The sequence below is a fragment of the Salmo trutta genome, chromosome 36, assembly GCF_901001165.1.
Source record: "Salmo trutta chromosome 36, fSalTru1.1, whole genome shotgun sequence".
NCBI lineage: Eukaryota > Metazoa > Chordata > Actinopteri > Salmoniformes > Salmonidae > Salmo > Salmo trutta.
The window spans coordinates 35,346,716-35,368,923 of NC_042992.1; the positions used below are offsets into that span (position 1 = coordinate 35,346,716).

A 22,208-nucleotide genomic window follows, 5' to 3' on the forward strand; every position below is an offset into this window, starting at 1 on the left:
TTCTTATTGGCTGATCTCCGGCACATTCTGCGGCTGCGTGTAAATTTTTACATTTCGCCAGCTGGAAAGAGAGGGAGCAGCAGGATTCCGTTTCTAACTAGGAAAGAAAGAAAAAAACGTCACCGGGTAAATCATAATGAAATTAAATATGTCAAACAGCTAACCTCAATGTTTAGAATACCATTGCATTTTATGTATTTCAAATCGGAAGTGAAACAGGGACTTTTGAAACGGAGCGGTCACTATCTGGCTAAATAATGTAACGTTAGTTCGCTCATGATGCCTGAAGTGTTAACGTAACTAACAACATTTCGTGAAAAGGGCTAGCTAACATTAGTTACTACTAGAAACATTTTAGCTGCTTGACTAGCCCAAGCACCAATTTAGTGTTGGTACCCATGTAGAGTCACAATGGGACGACCAAAGAGGACGACCAAACAACGTAAAAACCCCAAGTTGGACAAATTGGAGGCTTTTCTCGAAGATTTCGACAGTGAGGGTATGGACCAATGACAAAGAGCATGTAAATGCAAGTTGGCTGTTAGCCATTATGTGAATGTTAACGCGGGGTTGGAGAAGTTACACTAAAGTTTTATTTTCAGTGAAAACTGTAGTTGAAAGGCTGAAGGAGAGGACAAACAGCCTCCTGAAAGATGCAGACAACATCTTCAACATGGCTGTGATCAAGCTGCCAAAAGCAGTGAGACAGATGAACTGGCTTGAGCATTGTGGTAAGTTAGATGAGAACGCATGTACCTGATGACAACCACATGGGAAAGGTTGGTTAGAGATACTTTTTTGTGTCACACACACACACACACACACACACACACACACACACACACACACACACACACACAAACACAAACACAAACAAACAGTTGAAGTCGGAAGTTTACATACACCTTAGCCAAATACATTTAAACTGTTTTTCACAATAACTGACATTTAATCCTAGTAAAATGCCCTGTCTTAGGTCCGTTAGGATCACCACTTTATTTTAAGAATGTGAAATGACAGAATAATAGTAGTGATTTATTTCAGCTTTTATTTCTTTCATCACATTCCCAGTGGGTCAGATGTTTACAAACTCAATTAGTATTTGGTAGCATTGTCTTTAAATTGTTGAACTTGGGTGAAATGTTTTGGGTAGCCTTCCACAACCTTCCCACAATAAGTTGGGTGAATTTTGGCCCGTTCCTCCTGACAGAGCTGGTGTAACTGAGTCAGGTTTGTAGGCCTCCTTGCTCGCACACGCTTTTTCAGTTCTGCCCACAAATCTTCTATAGGATTGAGGTCAGGGCTTTGTGATGGCCACTCCAATACTTTGACTTTGTTGTCCTTAAGCCATTTTGCCACAACTTTGGAAGTATGCTTGGGGTCATTGTCTACTTGGAAGACCCATTTGCGACCTAGCTTTAACTTCCTGACTGATGTCTTGAGATGTTGCTTCAATATATCCACATAATTTTCATGCCTCATGATGCCATCTATTTTGTGAAGTGCACCAGTCTCTCTTGCAGCAAAGCACCCCCACAACATGGTGCTGCCACCCCTGTGCTTCATGGTTGGGATGGTGTTCTTCGGCTTGCAAGCATCCCCCTTTTTCCTCCAAACATAACAATGGTTATTATGGCCAAAGAGTAACATTTTTGTTTCATCAGACCAGAGGACATGTCTCCAAAAAGTCCAATCTTTGTCCCATGTGCAGTTGCAAACCGTAGTCTGGCTTTTTTATGGCGGTTTTGGAGCAGTGGCTTTTTCCTTGCTGAGCGGCCTTTCAGGTTATGTCAATATAGGACTCGTTTTACTGTGGATATAGATATGTTTGTACCTGTTTCCTCCAGCATCTTCACAAGGTCCGTTGCTGTTGTTCTGGGATTGATTTTTACTTTTTGCACCGAAGTACGTTCGTCTCTAGGAGACAGAACACGTCTCCTTCCTGAGCGGTGTGACGGCTGCGTGGTCCCATGGTGTTTATACTTGCGTATTATTGTTTGTACAGATGAACGTGGTACCTTCAGGCATTTGGAAATTGCTCCCAAGGATGAACCAGACTTGTGGAGGTCAACAATTTCTTTTCTGAGGTCTTGGCTGATTTCTGTTGATTCTTCCATGATGTCAAGCAAAGAGGCACTGAGTTTGAAGGTAGGCCTTGAAATACATCCACAGGAAGGAGGCCTACAAACCTGACTCCGTTACACCAGCTCTGTCAGGAGGAGTGGGCCAAAATTCACCCAACTTATTGTGGGAAGGTTGTGGAAGGCTACCCAAAACGTTTCACCCAAGTTCAACAATTTAAAGACAATGCTACCAAATACTAATTGAGTTTATGTAAACGTCTGACCCACTTGGAATGTGATGAAAGAAATAAACCTGAAATAAATCATTCTCTACTATTATTCTGACTTCTCACATTCTTAAAATAAAGTGAAATCGAGCACACAGCTATGCAATCTCCATTGACTAACATTGGCAGAAGAATTGCCTTACTGAAGAGCTCAGTGACTTTCAAAGTGGCAGCGTCATAGGATGCAACCTTTCCAACAAGTCAGTATGTCAAAATTCTACCCTGGTAAAGCTGCCCAGGTCAACTGCAAGTGTTGTTGTGAAGTTAACGTCTAGGAGCAACAACAGCTCAGCTGTGCAGTGGTAGGCCACACAAGCTCACAGAACAGGCCCGCTGAAGCGCGTAAAAATTGTCCTCGGTTGCAGAACTTACTACCGAGTTCCAAACTGCCTCTGGAAGCAACGTCCGCACAAAAACTGTTCGTCGGGAGCTTCATGGAATGGGTTTCCATGGCCGAGCAGCCACACATAAGCCTAAGATCACCATGCACAACGCCAAGCGTTGGCTGGAGTGGTGTAAAGCTCGCCGCCATTTAACTCTGGAGTAGTGGAAACGTGTTCTCTGGAGTGATGAATCACGCTTCAGAATCTGGCAGTCCGATGGACGAATCTGGGTTTGGCAGATGCCAGGAGAATGCTACCTGCCTGAATGCATAGTGCCAACTGTAAAGTTTGGAGGAATATTGGTCTGGGGCTGTTTTTAATGGTTTGGGCTAGGTCCCTTAGTTCCAGTGAAGGGAAATCTTAACGCTACAGCATACAATGACATTCTAGATGATTCTGTCCTTCCAACTTTGTGGCAACAGTTTGGGGAAGGTGCTTTTCTGTTTCAGCATGACAATGCCCCTGTATACAAAGTGAGGTGCATACAGAAATGGTTTGTTGAGACTGGTGTGGAAGATCTTGACTGGCCTGCACAGAGCCCTGACCTCAACAAATAAAACACTTTTGGGATAAAATGTTGGGCCTTATCGCCCGACCTCACTAATTCTCGTGGCTGAATGGAAGCAAGTTCCAGCAGCAATGTTCCAACATCTAGTGGAAAGCCTTGCCAGAAGAGTGGAGGCTGTTATTGCAGCAAAGGGGAGACCAACTCCATATTAAGGCTCATGATTTTGGAATGAGATGTTCGAGTATGTGTCCACATACTTTTGGTCATGTAGCGTATGTTGTTTTATCTGACAAACGTACACGTCTCCTTTTATCCCCTCAGGGTCAGAGAAACCAAAGTCACCAGTGGAGGATGCCACGGTGAGTTTTCTACACTGAACAAAAATATAAACTTAACAATTGAAGATTTTACTGAGTTACAGTTCATATAAGGAAATCAGTCAATTGAGAAATTAATTAGGCCTTTATCAATGGAGTTCACATGACTGGGAATACAAATATGCATCTGTTGGTCATATACCTTAAAAAAAAAGGTAGGGGTGTAAGAATATTTAGTACTCTGCGTTGTGTATTATTTTCTAACGGTCAAGAGGGTACTAACCAGAGGTGTGGACTCGAGTCGCATGACTTGGACTCGAGTCACAAATATGATGACCTGCAACTCGACTTTGACTTTAACACCAATGACTCTTGACTTAACTTGGACTTGAGCCTTATGACTGGACCTGACTTGATACCCTCCCCAAGCCCAAATATTAAAAATGATGCTATTAAAAAAAGTGTGCAGTGCATCAACTCTTCATTTAACGGATTACAGTTTGAATCGGACAGCAGCCAATCAAATTGTGCAAGCTGAGAAAAAGTTGTGCGTGGCAGTGCAGAGGAACATCGGCGGGTGAATTCAGATGGATCCCTTGGAAAGATGATACCCTAAATTATTATTTTCGGAAAAAAGACGACGGTGTATCAACAAAAAAAATTGATTGCAACTTGCAAAACATGCGGGAAGAAAATTAGACGGAGGCGCAACAATTTCCAACTTTGTTCGACATTTGAAGCTGCACAAAGAACGGTAAGTCATGGCTAATATAGCCGACAGCTATATATAACTTTGCTAGTGTAGCATGTAGGCTAACGTAACGTTAAATCAATGAGCCTCCACACTGTCAGTCAGTGCGGGAATGTGATCATTGCACCCAAGATTGAGCTACAACTGGCTAGGCAGTTGGTAGCCTAAATCCTGCCTAATGTTACTGCTGTTCCTAACGCCATTGACATACTTTAGCGAGAGCGAGAGCTCCTCGATTACTATTGGTGGGGTCTTTCTCATGGCTACCCATGTTATATTTCCATAGAAATACGTTTATTTGGAAATGTATTCATGATTTGCGTAAATGTAATATACTATTACTCTTGTTAAAAATATGAAATTGTAATACATTTGGTGAAGAGCACATTGACTTGTTTAGTACTCAACTCAAAGTTTAGGACTTGAGACTTGACTTGATTCTTGACGGTCTTGACTCGGACTTGCCTGTCTTGACTTGAGTGCTAAGACTTGAGACTTACTTGTAAAACAATGACTTGGTCCCACCTCTGGTACTAACGGTATCAGTGGAAATAGTGTTTTTTCTGTAATAGGGAATTAATGATTAACGGGTCAGAGACATGGGATGAATTTGTCTAGGCATTGAGCCTGAAACAGGATGCTTGTTATTTGGCCATTGGCCCAGTTTTATTGCAAGGAATTCTAATTGGTCAACCACAGGCTAGGGTTGGGTTATAAAACTACATCCTGTCCCTTTGTTCTGTAGAGAGAATCACTGAGGACAGGGGAGAATGAGCATCTACTTCTCAGCACAACATCTATGATTTGTCCTTTTTGAATAAACCTATTTTTCTCCCCCTGATTTGCATTGGGGTCTGTGTTATTGAAGAGTAACATCAACTGCTAACACTTGGTGCCGTCACCCGGATGAATTGGTCTTAAACAACAAGCAAAAACTCATCCAACTGTGTGTTGATCCAGGGAAAAGAGCGTGCTGAGCACAAACCACCACGGGAGTCAACTCTTAATCTCCTGTTTGACTGCTAACAAGGGCGTGGATCAGAAAACCAGTCAGTATCTAGTGTGACCACCATTTACCTCATGCAGCAAGACATCTCCTTTGCGTATAGTTAATCAAGCTGTTGATTGTGGAATGTTGTCTTACACCTCTTCAATGGCTGTGCGAAGTTAATGAATATTGTCGGGAACTGGAACACGCTGTCATACATGTTGATCCAGAGCATCCCAAACATGCTCAATGCGTGACATGTCTGAGTATGCAGGCCATGGAAGAATTGGGACGACAATGGGCCCCAGGATCTCGTCATATCTCTGTGCATTCAAATTGCCATCGATAAAATGCAATTGTGTTTGTTGTCCGTAGCTTACGCCTGCCCATACCGTAACCCCACCGATAGCATGGGGCACTTTGTTCACAACATTGACATCAGCCATTTTCCCGGTACAGTTGAAACCGGAATTAATCCGTAAAGAGCACACTTCTCCATCGAAGGTGAGCATTTGCCCACTGAAGTTGTTTATGTTGCCGAACTGCAGTCAGGTCAAAACCCTGGTGAGGACGACGAGCATGCAGATGAGCTTCCCTGAGACTGTTTCTGACAGTTTTCCAGAAAATCTTTTGGATTTGTAAACCCAGAGTTTAATCCGCAGGTGAAGAAGCTGGATGTGGAGGTCCTGGGCTAGCGTGTTTACTCATGGTCTGCGGTTGTGAGGCCGGTTGGACGTATTGCTAAATTATTTAAAACAACGTTGGAGGCGGCTTATGGTAGAGAAATGAACATTAAATAATCTGTCATCAGCTCTGGTGGACATTCCTGCAGTCAGCATGCCAATTGCACACTTCCTCAACTTGAGACATCTGTACACAACTGCACGTTTTAGTGGCTTTTTATTGTCCCCAGCACAAGGTGCACCTGTGTAATGATCATGCTGGTTAATCAGCTTCTTGATAACCCATCCACCTGATAGGTATGTCATATCTTGGCAAGTAGAAATGCTCACTAACAGATGTAAACATTCGTGTACAAAATTCGAGAAGCCTTTTGTGCGTATGGAAAATGTATTTTATTTCAGCTCATGAAACATGGGAAAAACTTTACATGTTTTATTTTTGTTCAGTATAAATTAAAATGGAATATTTCAAACTGTCAGTTAAGTCTGGCCATGGTTTTGACACAACATCAAGTGCCACCCACACACAGTCTCTGTTCACTCTATTTGTCTACTTCCAGAAAGTAGAGGAGGCTGCACAAGTCGAGAGCATCATGGCTGAAGTCCATACTATTCCCCCCAAGACTGCTAAAAAAGGTAAGCCTCTTTGCTATACTGCATACCAGTTCTTATGAGTTATTATGTGTCTGTGACTCCTTTAGAATCCCACTGGATGGCCTCCCGAGTGGCTAAGCGGTCAAAAGCACTGCATCTCAGTGCTAGAGGCGTCACTACAGACCCTGGTTTGATCCCGGGCTGTATCACAACCGGCCGTGATTGGGAGTCCCATAGGGCGGCGCAACAATTGGCCCAGTGTCGTCCGGGTTAAGGGAGGGTTTGGCCGGGTAGACCGTCATTGTAAAATAATAATTTCTTAACTGACTTTCCAAGGTAAATAAAGGTTAAATTAAAAAAATTGCGGTGCTTGAGGCGTCACTACAGACCCGGGTTCGATCCCAGGCTGTATCACAACCGGCTGTGACCAGGAGTCCCATAGGGCGGCGCACAATTGGCCCAGCTTCGCCCGGGTTAGGTCGTCAGTTAAACGGTGTTTCCTCCGACACATTGGTGCGGCTGGCTTTCGGGTTAAGTGGGCGGGTGTTAAGAAGTGTGGTTAGGTGGGTCATGTTTCGGAGGACGCATGACTCGACCTTCGCCTTGGGGAGAAAAAGGGGATAAAATGCAACAGAAAGGGATCCCACTGGATGTTAAACTTACTCTGCTCCCCTCTGCAGCAATGTCGAAAAGCGGTGAAGCCAGGACAAGTTCAGAGGATGAGGAGAACACAATGGCCAGAGGGAAGAAGGTTAGTGCTGTATTCATTGGCAAGGTTAGGGAGACTTATCGTGTGTTTTAGTTTCAGAAGACTCAATGTAGTCCTCAAAAGCCTCCTTTCTTTAGGCTTTTACATTTTATTCCAAATTATAGCAATAGCCCATACCATTATTAGTACCGCACCATGTTTAACTCAAACTTGCACTGTTGCCTCATGGTCCATTTCTCAGGGTAAATCAACTAGGAAACCTCTGTCAAAGAGGGCCGAAGCACTGTCAGTCAGCAAGCAGAACACCTCCATCAAAAAGTAAGACCCTTTCCTCAGCCGAAATCTGCTAATATTTTTGTATGTGTTGGTGTGTGTTATGGATGTACGCAAATAACTTTCTGATATTAATTTGCCACTTGTGTTCAGGACCAGTAGGAAGCCACTGGTCACTCCTGCTAGGAACATGCTGGACAGCTCCCTGATGGGCCCTACCCCTCTCATCACAGCACGCTTCGACTCCTGGTAAAGTGGCAGTGGGTGACGTTCTGAGGTTTTTAATAAGATGAGTCTGGTTTGCTGCGGCTTGTCCATAACGAGTGTTTCCTAAAGCTGGTTTGTGGTTAGAGAATGGTCTTTCCCCTAGTTACATTTTCCAGGTGGGACACAAAGGCCCCCAAAGCAACATTGGGTACCACTGTGCTAGTGGACACTGCTTCACTTGTTGTCATATACCCCAGGCTTCCCAAGACCCCAGTGACGAGGATACCCCGCCACAAGGAGAGGGTGTACAGCATCTCGGTCAACGGCTCCCCCATCTCAGAAGGCGGTAATGATATCGTCATCAATGTCCCTGTGGGAAACGGAGCGGTAAGCAGGCTGCCATCAGCCTTCCAGTTTTGGACTGATCCTTTCTGAACAGTATGTGTGACCATCGGACTTGGATAAATACCCTCACTAACCGCTCTGACTGTTTGCGTCTTCATGTTACTTGTGCATCTGTGTGTAAAATGTGTCAACCTGATTTATTGTTTTGTCACACACCGGATAGCTGCAGTGAAATGGACACATTTCCTGTGTGTCGATAAGGTTAATCTGCTGATTTAGTGAGTTTTTGGTTCCAGAGCATTCAGCTGCTGGCCAGTCAGATGGACACTGTGGACCTGGGACAGCTGGATGAGACGGCCATAAGGAGCATTCGTCTGCTACAGGTATGGTCTTCACTAGGGCTGACGATTGTGCTTTTATACAATACATATTATGCATGGCAGAAAAACAAACATGAAACAAAACTGATTTAAGATGTCTTCGGTAGAGGTCGACCGATTATGATTTTTCAACGCCGATACCGATTTATTGGAGGACCAAAAAAAGCTGATACCGATTAATGGGACGATTTTTTTATTTTTACATTTATTTGTAATAATGACAATTACAGCAATACTGAATGAACACTTATTTTAACTTAATACACTGCTAAAAAAAATAAAGGGAACACTAAAATAACACATCCTAGATCTGAATGAATGAAATAATCTTATTAAATACTTTTTTCTTTACATAGTTGAATGTGCTGACAACAAAATCACACAAATAATCAATGGAAATCCAATTTATCAACCCATGGAGGTCTGGATTTGGAGTCACACTCAAAATTAAAGTGGAAAACCACACTACAGGCTGATTCAACTTTGATGTAATGTCCTTAAGTAGTGTGTGTGGCCTCCACGTGCCTGTATGACCTCCCTACAACGCCTGGGCATGCTCCTGATGAGGTGGCGGATGGTCTCCTGAGGGATCTCCTCCCAGACCTGGACTAAAGCATCCGCCAACTCCTGGACAGTCTGTGGTGCAACGAGGCGTTGGTGGATGGAGCGAGACATGATGTCCCAGATGTGCTCAATTGGATTCAGGTCTGGGGAACGGGCGGGCCAGTCCATAGCATCAATGCCTTCCTCTTGCAGGAACTGCTGACACACTCCAGCCACATGAGGTCTAGCATTGTCTTGCATTAGGAGGAACCCAGGGCCAACCGCACCAGCATATGGTCTCACAAGGGGTCTGAGGATCTCATCTCGGTACCTAATGGCAGTAAGGCTACCTCTGGCGAGCACATGGAGGGCTGTGCGGCCCCCCAAAGAAATGCCACCCCACACCATGACTGACCCACCGCCAATCCGGTCATGCTGGAGGATGTTGCAGGCAGCAGAACGTTCTCCATGGCGTCTCCAGACTCTGTCACGTGCGCAGTGTGAACATGCTTTCATCTGTGAAGAGCACAGGGCGCCAGTGGCGAATTTGCCAATCTTGGTGTTCTCCGGCAAATGCCAAATGTCCTGCACGGTGTTGGGCTGTAAGCACAACCCCCACCTGTGGACGTCGGGCCCTCATACCACCCTCATGGAGACCGTTTGAGAAGACACATGCACATTTGTGGCCTGCTGGAGGTCATTTTGCAGGGCTCTGGCAGTGCTCCTCCTGCTCCTCCTTGCACAAAGGCAGAGGTAGCGGTCCTGCTGCTGGGTTGTTGCCTTCCTACGGCCTCCTCCACGTCTCCTGATGTACTGGCCTGTCTCCTGGTAGCGCCTCCATGCTCTGGACACTACGCTGACAGACACAGCAAACCTTCTTGCCACAGCTCGCATTGATGTGCCATCCTGGATGAGCTGCACTACCTGAGCCACTTGTGTGGGTTGTAGACTCCGTCTCATGCTACCACTGGAGTGAAAGCACCGCCAGCATTCAAGTGACCAAAACATCAGCCAGGAAGCATAGGAACTGAAGTGGTCTGTGGTCACCACCTGCAGAACCACTCCTTTATTGGGGGTGTCTTGCTAATTGCCTATAATTTCCACCTGTTGTCTATTCCATTTGCACAACAGCATGTGAAGTTTATTGTCAATCAGTGTTGCTTCCTAAGTGGACAGTTTGATTTCACAGAAGTGTGATTGACTTGGAGTTACATTGTTTAAGCGTTCCCTTTATTTTTTTTGCGCAGTGTATAACACATAAATACTATCAATTTAGCCTCAAGTAAATAATGAAACATGTTCAATTTGGTTTAAATAACACAAAAACAAAGTGTTGGAGAAGAAAGTGCAATATGTGCCATGTAAAAAAGCTAACGTTTAAGTTCCTTGCTTAGAACATGAGAACATATGAAAGCTGGTGGTTCCTTTTAACATGAGTCTTAAATATTCCCAGGTAAGAAGTTTTAGGTTGTAGTTATTATAGGACTATTTCTCTCTCTACGATTTGTATTTCATATACCTTTGACTATTGGATGTTCTTATAGGCACTTTAGTATTGCCAGTGTAACAGTATAGCTTCCGTCCCTCTCCTCGCTCCTACCTGGGCTCGAACCAGGAACACATCGACAACAGCCACCCTCGAAGCAGCGTTACCCATGCAGAGCAAGGGGAACAACTACTCCAAGTCTCGGAGCGAGTGACGTTTGAAACGCTATTAGCGCGCACCCGGCTAACTAGCTAGCCATTTCACATCGGTTACACCAGCCTCATCTTGGGAGTTGATAGGCTTGAAGTCATAAACAGCGCAATGCTTGAAGAATTGCGAAGGGCTGCTGGCAAAACGCACGAAAGTGCTGTTTGAATGAATGCTTACGAGCCTGCTGGTGCCTACCACTGCTCAGTCAGACTGCTCCATCAAATCATAGACTTAAGTATAATATAATAAACACACAGATATACGAGCCATAGGTCAATAATATGGGCGAATCCGGAAACTATCATCTCAAACAAAACGTTTATTTTTTTCAGTGAAATACGGAACCGTTCCGTATTTTATCTAACGGGTGGCATCCCTAAGTCTAAATATTCCTGTTACATTGCACAAACTTCAATGTTATGTCATAATTACGTAAAATTCTGGCAAATTAGTTCGCAATGAGCCAGGCGGCCCAAACTGTTGCATATACCCTGACTCTGCATGCATTGGACGCAAGAGAACTGACACAATTTCACCTGGTTAATATTGCCTGCTAACCTGGATTTCTTTTAGCTAAATATGCAGGTTTAAAAATATATACTTCTGTGTATTGATTTTAAGAAAGGCATTGATGTTTATGGGTAGGTACAGTCGTGCAACGATTGTGCTTTTTTCGCAAATGCACTTTTGTTATATCATCCCCCGTTTGGCGAAGTTGGCTGTCTTTTGTTAGGAAGAAATAGTATTCACACAGTTCGCAACGAGCCAGGTGGCCCAAACTGCTGCATATACCCTGACTCTGTTGCTGAGGTGACACATTTTCCCTAGTTAAAAGAAATTCATGTTAGCAGGCAATATTAACTAAACATGCAGGTTTAAAAATATATACTTGTGTATTGATTTTAAAGACATTGATGTTTATGGTTAGGTACACGTTGGAGCAACGACAGTCCTTTTTCGCGAATGCGCACCGCATCGATTATATGCAACGCAGGACAGGCTAGATAAACTAGTAATATCATCAACCATGTGTAGTTAACTAGTGATTATGATTGATTGTTTTTTATAAGAAGTTTAATGCTAGCTAGCAACTTACCTTGGCTTCTTACTGCATTCACGTAACAGGCAGGCTCCTCGTGGAGTGCAATGTAAAGCAGGTGTTTAGAGCGTTGGACTAGTTAACCGTAAGGTTGCAAGATTGAATCCCCAAGCTGACAAGGTAAAAATCTGTCGTTCTGCCCCTGAACAAGGCAGTTAACCCACCGTTCCTAGGCCGTCATTGAAAATAAGAATGTGTTCTTAAAACTGACTTGCCTAGTTAAAAAGTATTATATCATTATTATTATTTTTTATCTGCAAATAGGTGGCCAAAAATACCGATTTGTTATGAAAACTTGAAATCGGCCATTCTGATTAATCGGTCGACCTCTAGTCTTTGGCACATAATTGGTCTAGCATCCAAAATGAAACAAATTTGAGGAATGGCCTTTTGAGTGTGGAATGTATTAGTATATACTGGATGGACTGATTACCTTACGCTCCGCTCCAAAATGTCTATCCATGAGTCTGGTAGATGTATAGCACTAGTCGATGCTGTCGGTTCATTGATTGTGCAGGGCGGATTACAGTTAGCCTACAATTCTAGTGAATTTGATTTTGAATAAATAATAGGGATTTCTTTTTATATTTTCATAATATGCTGACACATTACCTTTATAACTAAAGAATATCTCACCACCATGCTTTTCCATCGTCCTCCTTTCTCTCCTTCATTCCTTTATCAAGCGTGCAGATGGGGTGTCAACAGTTTAGTGAAATAGGTTCCGTTGCGAAAACATGTTACTATCGATGTTCCCGAACAGGTTTCACAAATGAAGCTCTGTGTAGCTGCAGGAACAGGGTTGGGCGGAATATCACCTGTTGCGTAGCGAAATCGTGCTCGTCAAACAGTGGTTGTTGTTGTGGAGTGAAAGTGTTATTTCTCAGCTGCTCCTATTAAGCACAGCTCCTCTATAAAACCGACGTAGTCTATCCGGCATCATTGAAAAACAGACCGGTGGGAAAGCGCGCTGCCTCCATTTACTATTCGAGCGCGGATGACGTCTGTTTTCTTCCCTTGCTCATTTGATTAACGGGCCATTCTAAATCGAAACTAATTTGACATATTAAAGACGAGATTAAATGGAGAAGTCTGATCACTTGATGAGAGAATAGCTGTGCAGCCTGAGGCAAGGACCAGAGCGCATGCTTCTTTTGCTACTTTCTCTAATCATCGATAGCCTATAGTCGCACCACGCAGCCCATATATGTTTTGAATACAGTGTTTGGTTTTTGCCATGCATAATGGGACCCATCTATCTATACAACATTCTTCCAAAAGTCTTGGTCATCCAGGTGTGTTTTGGCTATCTTGAGTCAACTTTTTGGATGAGATGGGTCCCATTTTATGTTTGGCGAAAACCAAACACTGCATTTCACAGTAAGAACCTCATACCAACAGGCAAGCGTGGTGGTAGTGTGATGGTTTGGCGATGCTTTGCTGCTTCAGGACCTGGATAATTTGCCTTAATAGAAGGAACGATGAATTCTGCAGGAGAATATCACACTGATCTGAAGTTTAATAAGTTTACCTTTTTTTTTTTGTAAGCTCAGGTTCCCTTAACCTAATATTTGATATTTGTTGAAGATCTGTTAACATTCAGTAAACAATATGCAAAAATAGAGAATCAGAAATAGGGCAAATACTTTTTCACAGCACTTTATATGTATGTATGATTGCCTAACATTAGCCATGTCTATTTAGCTGGTTTGAAATGGGTGTTCGTTGTAAAAACTGAAAAAAGTAGCTGTTACATCAATCATACTTTACTCTCCACAGAACCGTCTTACAACACTGTGTGGAACATCCGAGTGACCTCTGCACCTTCAGTCCTAGCATTTTTCTCCCCAATTTTCGATCTTGTCTCATCGCTGCAACTCCCCAACGGTCTCGGGAGAGGCGAAGGTCAAGTCGTTTGTCCTCCAAAACATGACCCCGCGCTTCTTAACACCTGCCCACTTAACCAGGAAGCCAGCTGCACCAATGTGTCGGACGAAACACTGTTCAACTAACGACCGAGGCGGGCCTGCAGGCGCCCGCCACAAGGAGTCGCTAGAGCATGATGAGCCAGGTAAAGCCCTCCCGGCTAAACCCTCCCCTAACCCGGATGACGCTGGGCCAATTGTGAGCTGCCCTACGGGACTCCCGGCCACGGCCAGGTTGTGAAGTCCCAGCTTTTTTTTTTTGTACAAGATTCTACCTTCACATTTTTAAATGTTTTTTTAAAACTGTCTTTCTTTTTTTAATACATAGTTATGTTTCTGTCAATCTGCATCATGGTGTTTCTTTGCATTATTTTCGTTTAAATCTTAGATTTAAGAATCTATGTCAGACATGACTTTATTTGAGACACTATTCTTCAGGGATGCTCAAAGCATCCAGTAAGGGAGTATCCTAGTCTTCCATCATAGCGATTTATATCATGTCAAGATTGTACGTTTGACCAAAATGAATAAACCCCAACTACACTCTTCCCCTCATAGTCTAGCATAACATGTTTGAAACTCATTTGGGAGCCTTTTCTTGTCAATGTTATATCTATTGACCTGTCTCATCAATACAGCTTTGTCTGCACTATAGTGGTTGTGCCAGTTCAATGTGTGATGTAACTAAGGTTCATTTATTTTGTGGACAATTCTCTGTTTTAAAGTAAATATGCTGTTTTGGTCAGTTATTTTCCTTAAATGTCATCTCTTTCTGGGGAATGTCTTAATTTGTGTGCTGGAAGTTGGGACTGCTGGTTGGGGGAGGGGGTTGTGGCTCTGTAGGCTTTCAGATCTAGGCCTACATGAAGCTGTGGTCGTACTAGTAATAAAGTACAGAAATACAAGTGTCTTTTTCATGTTCTCTTGTTGCCATAATATGCAGTAGTCAGAGACAACTAGACATTACTGTTTGCCTGCATTGATTCTGTGAGACAGCCTGCTCATTTTCATTTCTGGAGGGAGCATTATTCATAAAGACTCCCCTGGAATTTAATTTGTGTCACTGGTACCCATTTCAGATAGGTGTGGTATATAATTGCTACAATACAAGGCAATGGGATTTGAACTGTAGATGAGTGACAATCCCAAAATATATCCTCTTGAAGAAAAAAAGAGACTAATAGCCTAGTCAGTGTCAAAGCAGTAACTGACGAAACGTCACTCTAAATTGCGTCGTAGGTATGTTTTAGGCTGAGTTGCAAGATGGTTCATGATAAATGTCTTAACTAAAACCACATTCCCTGTAACTGGCATTTGGAACTACAATTAAACATATTGCAACACCCCTTTGTTAGTGTTTGGATTGCTTGTATGTTAATTATAAACTGGGTGGTTAGAGCCCTGAATGCTGATTGGCTGAAAGCTGTGGTATATCAGACCGTATACCATGAGTATGGCAAAACATTTATTTTTACTGCTCTAATTACATTGGTAACCAGTTTATAGTAGCAATAAAGCACCTCGGGTGTTTGGTATATTTCCAATATACCACAGCTAAGGGCTGTATCCAGGCACTCTGTGTGGCGTCACGCTGAAGAACAGCCCATAGCCTGGTATGTTGGCCATATACCACAACCCCTCAGGCCTTATTGCTAAGTTTTACTTTAGGAAGTACTTCAGTACATTGCCCTTTGACTTTTTCCACAGTTTTACGTTACAGCCTTATTCTAAAATGGATTAAAATCAATCTACACACAATACCCCATAATGACAAAGCAAAAACAGGCTTTTAGAATTCTTTACAAATGTATAAAAATGAAAAACATTACTTTTTTGAAGGACCTTTAGCAGCTATTACAGCCTCGAGTTTTCTTGGGTATGACGCTACAAGCTTGGCACACTTGTATTTGGGGAGTTTCTCTCATTCTTCTCTGCAGATTCTCTCAAGCTCTGTCAGGTTGGATGGGGGAGCTTTACTGCACAGCTATTTTCAGGTCTCTCCAGAGATGATTGATCGGGATCAAATCCGGGCTCTGGCTGGGCCACTCAAGAACATTCAGAGACTTCTCCCAAAGCCACTCCAGGGTTGTCTTGGCTGTGTGCTTAGGGTTGTTGTCCTGTTGGAAGGTGAACCTTCGCCCCTGTCTGAGGTCCTGAGCGTTCTGGAGCAGGTTTTCATCAAGGATCTCTCTGTACTTTGCTCCATTCATCTTGTCATGGAAATTATACACAGGGACACTGAAAGTCAATATTAAATGAATCATTGTTCATCCGTTCATCTTTGCCATCGATCCTGACTAGTCTCCCAGTCCCTGCCGCTGAAAAACATCCCCATAGCATGATGCTGCCACTGCCATGCTTCACCGTAGGGATAGTAACAGGTTTTCTCCAGACCTGACGCTTGGCATTCAGGCCAAAGAGTTGAATCTTTGTTTCATCAGACCAGAGAATCTTGTTTCTCATGGTCAGTCGTTAGGTGCCTTTTGGCAAACTCCAAGCGGGCTGTCATGTGCCTTTTACTGAAGAGTGGCTTCCATCTGGCCACTCTACCATAAAGGCCTGATTGGTGGAGTGCTGCAGAGATGGTTGTCCTTCATGAAGGTTCTCCCATCTCCACAGAGGAACTCTGGAGCTCTGTCAGTGACCACCGGGTTCTTGTTCACTTCCCTGGCCAAGGCCCTTCTTCTCCGATTGCTCAGGCCATCTCTAGGAAGAGTCTTGCTGGTTCCAAACTTCATCCATTTAGGAATGATGAAGGCCACTGTGGTCTTGGGGACCTTGAATGCTGCAGACATTTTTTGGTACCCTTACCCAGATCTGTGCCTTGACACAATCCTGTCTCGGAGCTCTACGGACAATTCCTTCGACCTCAGTTTGGTTTTTGCTGTGACATGCACTGTCAACTGTGGGACCTTATATAGACAGGAGTGTGCCTTTCCACATCATGTCCAATCAATTGAATTTACCACATGTGGACACCAATCAAGTTGCAGAAACATCTCAAGTATGGTCAATGGAAACAGGATGCACCTGAGCTCAATTTCAGGTCTCATAGGAAAGGGTCTGAATACTTATGTAAATAAGGTATTTCTGTTTTTTATTTTTCATAAATTTGCAAAAATGTCAAAATACCTGATTTTGCTTTGTCATTATGTGTACATGAGGACTTATTTTATTCAATCCATTTTAGAATAAGGAAGGAACGTAACAAAATGTGGAAAAAGTCAAGGGGTCTTTCCAAAGGTACTGTACAGGGCATGCAGAAAATATGTTTGCAATGTGAGTAATACACAATTCCACCACCAAGAGGCAGTGTCAAACTGCTATATGACACCTTTCTTAACATTTTAGTGTTCTATCATCTATGGTGTTTCAAGCCCAGCCACAACTCCCTCCTGTCAATCAAACAAATACCCTCTCTGACCAAAGGGTCAAATGACACGTCAGTTTAATGTAATTCTCCACTGCTGTTTCACTGAGTGAGATTGAGCACAAAAACACCGTAGGATGGCCCTTCTTTGAATCCCATATCTGTCAGGATGAGAGGAAAGATCACCCAATGACGAGGAAGTAAAAATAGAGTAGAGAGAATGAAAGGATTGTTGGCTCTGTGGTTGTTTCCTGGCACTGGGAGAGAGGGATGGAATGAGGAAGGGAGAGATGAAGCATGGAGCCAAAGACATGGAGATATTGACTGAGATGAGTGTAGGGAGTAAAACAAAGCAATTACTACACAAGCATAGATCCAAGAAGATCCACAGATGGAAAGACACTGACTGACTGACCAAATGACAGACAGATAGACAGAGAGTGAGTGAGTGATAACTGTAATACAAGGAGAGAGAGAGAGGGAGCTCCCAAGCCACATGGCGGTCACACAGAGTTTAATCTGAGCTCACTGGAAAGTTGTGATTTAGTAGGACTGAACTTGTGCCCTCTAATTGGATAAAGAGGCAGGAGGGTTACACTGGGGAGGTGTGTGTGTGTGTGTGTGTGTGTGTGTGTGTGTGTGTGTGTGTGTGTGTGTGTGTGTGTGTGTGTGTGTGTGTGTGTGTGTGTGTGTGTGTGTGTGGTGTGTGTGTGTGTGTGTGTGTGTGTGTGTGTGTGTGTGTGTGTGTGTGTGTGTGTGTGTGTGTGTGTGTGTGTGTGTGTGTGTGTGTGTGTGTGTGTGTGTGTGTGTGTGTGTGTGTGTGTGTGTGTGTGTGTGTGTGTGTGGTTTTGATGAGAACGGTGCCTCTTCCATTAGGAAAAGTGAGTGAATGAGGAGGGCTTCATAATCATATCAAGGCACTACAGGCCATAATGCGTGTTGGTTATTCGCTGTACCTGTGCAAAAGAGAGCGAGATGTGAAAGGAATAGAGTGTTCTAGGAATAAGTGAAGTTCTTGCTCTTTTCTCCCTGGAGAAACAGGAGGATAGTTCAGTCTTTTCTCCCTGGAAATACAGGAGGATAGTTCAGTCTTTTCTCCCTGGAGGTACAGGAGGATGGTTCAGTCTTTTCTCCCTGGAGGTACAGGAGGATAGTTCAGTCTTTTCTCCCTGGAAATACAGGAGGATAGTTCAGTCTTTTCTCCCTGGAGGTACAGGAGGATGGTTCAGTCTTTTCTCCCTGGAGGTACAGGAGGATGGTTCAGTCATTTCTCCCTGGAGATACAGGAGGATGGTTCAGTCTTTTCTCGCTGGAGGTACAGGAGGATAGTTCAGTCATTTCTCCCTGGAGATACAGGAGGATGGTTCAGTCTTTTCTCCCTGGAGGTACAGGAGGACAGTTCAGTCTTTTCTCTGCCTCATTTCCCTCATTTTTCACATATCCAACCAATAACCATACTTTAGCGTTCTCTCTCTTACACTTTCTTCAAAGCGTCAACGTCTCTATCCTCCCCAGTGAGCGAGTGTGTGCACACATTTTCACCTTAGCTCACTGTACACACACACACTCCCAGATCACCACACTGTCCTCTGTGTGTTTATGCCCAGCCACAATACAGGGATTAATTTCTCAAAGCTGATTTGAGCTCCGGCGCACTTTCTTTCAACCATTGAACTGCAAGTGGACTCTTCTCTCTCCTTTATGTGGACTCTTTAATCTTCTGAGTGAGAGAGAAGGAGGAGAGAGAGGCGTCCCTTACCAACGCACAGCTGGGAGTCACTCAAGACTTTACGGCACTTCCTCTCTCGCCCTCTCTTTTTTGTTCACTCGCTCTTTCTTTCAATCTCTCTGTGGCTCTTTCTCTTTCCCTCCTTCCAAGGCTCTTCCTTGCTTCTCTCAAAACCGCGACTCGTCAGTGAAGAGCACTTTTTACCAGTCCTGTCTGGTCCAGCGACGGTGGGTTTGTGCCCATAGGCGACATTGTTGCCGGTGATGTCTGGTGAGGACCTGCCTTAGAACAAGCCTACAAGCCCTCAGTCCGCCCTCTCGCAGCCTATTGCGGACAGTCTGAGCACTGATGGAGGGATTGTGCGTTCCTGGTGTAACTCGGGCAGTTGTTGTTGCCATCCTGTACCTGTCCCGCAGGTGTGATGTTCGGATGTACCGATCCTGTGCAGATGTTGTTAAACGTGGTCTGCCACTGCGAGGACGACCAGCTGTCCGTCCTGTCTCCCTGTAGTGCTGTCATAGGCGTCTCACAGTACAGACCTTGCAATCTATTGCCCTGGCCACATCTGCAGTCCTCATGCCTCCTTGCAGCATGCCTAAGGCACATTCACGAAGATGAGCAGGGACCCTTGGCATCTTTCTTTTGGTGTTTTTCAGAGTCAGTAGAAAGGCCTTTTTAGTGTCCTACGTTTTCATAACTGTGACCTTAATTGCCTACCGTCTGTAAGCTGTTAGTGTCTTAACGACCGTTCCACAGGTGCATGTTCATTAATTGTTTATGGTTCATTGAACAAGCATGGGAAACAGTGTTCAAACCCTTTACAATGAAGATCTGTGAAGTTATTTGGATTTTTACGAAGTATCTTCGAAAGACAGGGTCCTGAAAAAGGGACGTTTCTTTTTATGCTGAGTTTACATGGGACAGCAGCGTTGGCTGTGTGTACATGTGCGTGTGTTTGTGAGTATGGGCGAATACGTGTGTGTGAGTGTATATGTGTGCAGGACTCTGCATGTGTATGAGGTGTGTGAGCATGTCTGTGCATTTTGTGTGAGTGAGTGTGTGGGAGTATGCGTGCCAAAAAGTCTCTAATGTGCAGGACAGAGTACCGGGCAGGAAGATGGCTAGTGATGGTTGTTCAACAGTCTGAAGGCCTGGTGATAGAAGTGGTTTCCAAGCCTCCAGGTCATGGCTCTGATGCACCTGTATCGTCTGCCAGACATTAGCAGAGTGAACAGTCCATGGCCTGGGTGGCTGAGCTCCGTAATGATCTTCTTGGCTTTCCTTCGACACAGAGTGCTGCAAATGTCCTTGAGGGCAGAATGCCCCTGGTGGTGCGTTAAGCTGACCGAAGAGCTATGTGGTTGAGGACGGTGCAGTTGCTGTACCAGGCTGTGATGTAGCCCAACAGAATGCTCTCAATGGTGCATCTGTGGAGGTTTGTGAGGTTTTTCGGGGCCATGCCGAATTTCTTCAGCCGCCTGAGGTTTAAGAGGCACTGTTGTGTCTTCTACACCACGGTGTCGATGTGATGGGAGCATTTCAGGTCCTCAGTGATGTGCGTGCAGAGAAACTTGAAGCTTTTAACCATCCCCACTATGGCCCTGTCTATGTGGATGGGGCGTGCTCTCTGATCGGTCTCCTGTAGTCCACGATTAGCTCTTGGTTTTGTTGATGTTGAAGGAAAGGTTGTTGTCTTGGAACCACTCGGTCAGGGCTCTAACCTCCTCCGTGTACGCTGTCTCGTTGTTGTTGGTGTCGTCGCGTCGTCAGCAAGCTTGATTATTGAGTTGGAGTCGTGCGTTGCCATGCAGTCATTTGTGAACAGGGAGTACAGGAGGGGGCTAAGCACACACCCCTAGGGGGTCCCCGTGTTGAAGGTCACCGTGGCGGAGGTGTTGTTGCCAACCCTCACCACCTGGGGTCAGCCTGTCATGAAGTTCAGGACCCAGTTGCACAGGGATGAATTCAGACCCATGGCCCAGAGCTTAGTGATGAGCTTGGGGGGCACTATGGTGCTGAAAGCTTAGCTGTATAGTCGATGTACAGCATTCTCACATAGGTATTCCTCTTGTCCAGGTGGGATAGGGTAGTGTGTTGTGAAATGGCGATTGCGTTGTTCATGGATCTGTTGGGGCGGTATGCAAATTGTGTATGGTAAGGTGTATATGGTCCTTGACTAGCCTCTCCAAGCACTTCATGATGACAGAAGTGAGTAATTTGGGTACAGGAACAATGGTGGACATCTTGAAGCATGTGGGGACAACAGACTGGGATAGACTGGGTTAGAATATGTCCATAAATGCCCCAGCCAGCTGGTCTGTGCATGCTCTGAGGATGCAGCTAGGGATCTTGCAAAAGTGAACGCGCTTGAAAGTCTTACTCACATTGGCTACGGAGTTCGAGAGTCCACAGTTCTCCTGAACAGTGTGGGCCAGCGTCACTGACGAGTCACAGTTTTGTCTCACCAGGGGTGATGGTCGGATTTGCGTTCATTGTCGAAGGAATGAGCGTTACACCGAGGCCTGTACTCCGGAGCGGGATCGATTTGGAGGTGGAGGGTCCGTCATGGTCTGGGGCGGTGTGTCACAGCATCATCAGACTGAGCTTGTTGTCATTGCAGTCAATCTCAATGCTGTGCATTACAGGGAAGACATCCTCCTCCCTCATATGGTACCCTTCCTGCAGGCTCATCCTGATGCACTGCAGTTATTAATGCAGCTGGTGGCCACACCAGATACTGACTGTTACTTTTGATTTTGGCCCCCCCTTTGTTCAGGGACACATTATTCAATTTCTGTTAGTCACATGTTTGTGGAACTTGTTCAGTTTGTCTCAGTTGTTGAATCTTATGTTCATACAAATATTTACACATGTTAAGTTTGCTGAAAATAAACGCAGTTGACAGTGAGAGGACGTTTCTTGTGAGTTTATCTTGTGTCTTTTGCATGTTCAGTGTGCAGTGGAGTCCACAGCAGTTTGTCATGGCACTCACACGTACATGTATGTGCACAAATACATACAGTATGTATGCATATTCAGTATATATTTACATTATAAACAGAAATGCAAGGGGGGGAAATTACATGTATTTGTTTCTCAAAACATTGTATTTTTATCCAGATTTCAGGATGAATAGTAACAGACAAAACAAATACAGACGACAAACATAAGCTTGTCCTCCCCCTTCTCCTCTTACTCTCCCTCCTCTTCCTCTCTCTCCAAAATCGGCCTCCATTGTTGTCCAAACCAAGAAAGGCAACCTGAAACCTATTTATAGTGCTCCAGCTCTGATTTGTAAGTGAAGACATTAGCTATAAGTGCTTTCACAGGTCAGCACTGGGTGTAGGTAATCGGTCAA

At 44.3% G+C, this 22,208-nt stretch overlaps 1 protein-coding gene across 1 annotated transcript; it reads left to right on the top strand.

Annotated features, from left to right (window-relative positions):
• Window positions 1–25: 25 nt before the first annotated feature.
• cdca8 (cell division cycle associated 8) lies at window positions 26–15,096 on the top strand. The gene is made up of 11 exons (XM_029735686.1): window positions 26–126; window positions 405–499; window positions 603–731; window positions 3,563–3,600; window positions 6,541–6,616; window positions 7,255–7,325; window positions 7,525–7,601; window positions 7,710–7,805; window positions 8,021–8,150; window positions 8,405–8,491; window positions 13,606–15,096. The coding sequence occupies exons 2-11, from the start codon at window positions 412–414 to the stop codon at window positions 13,639–13,641; spliced, it is 828 nt and encodes a 275-aa protein (XP_029591546.1). The 5' UTR covers window positions 26–126; window positions 405–411; the 3' UTR covers window positions 13,642–15,096.
• Window positions 15,097–22,208: the final 7,112 nt, after the last annotated feature.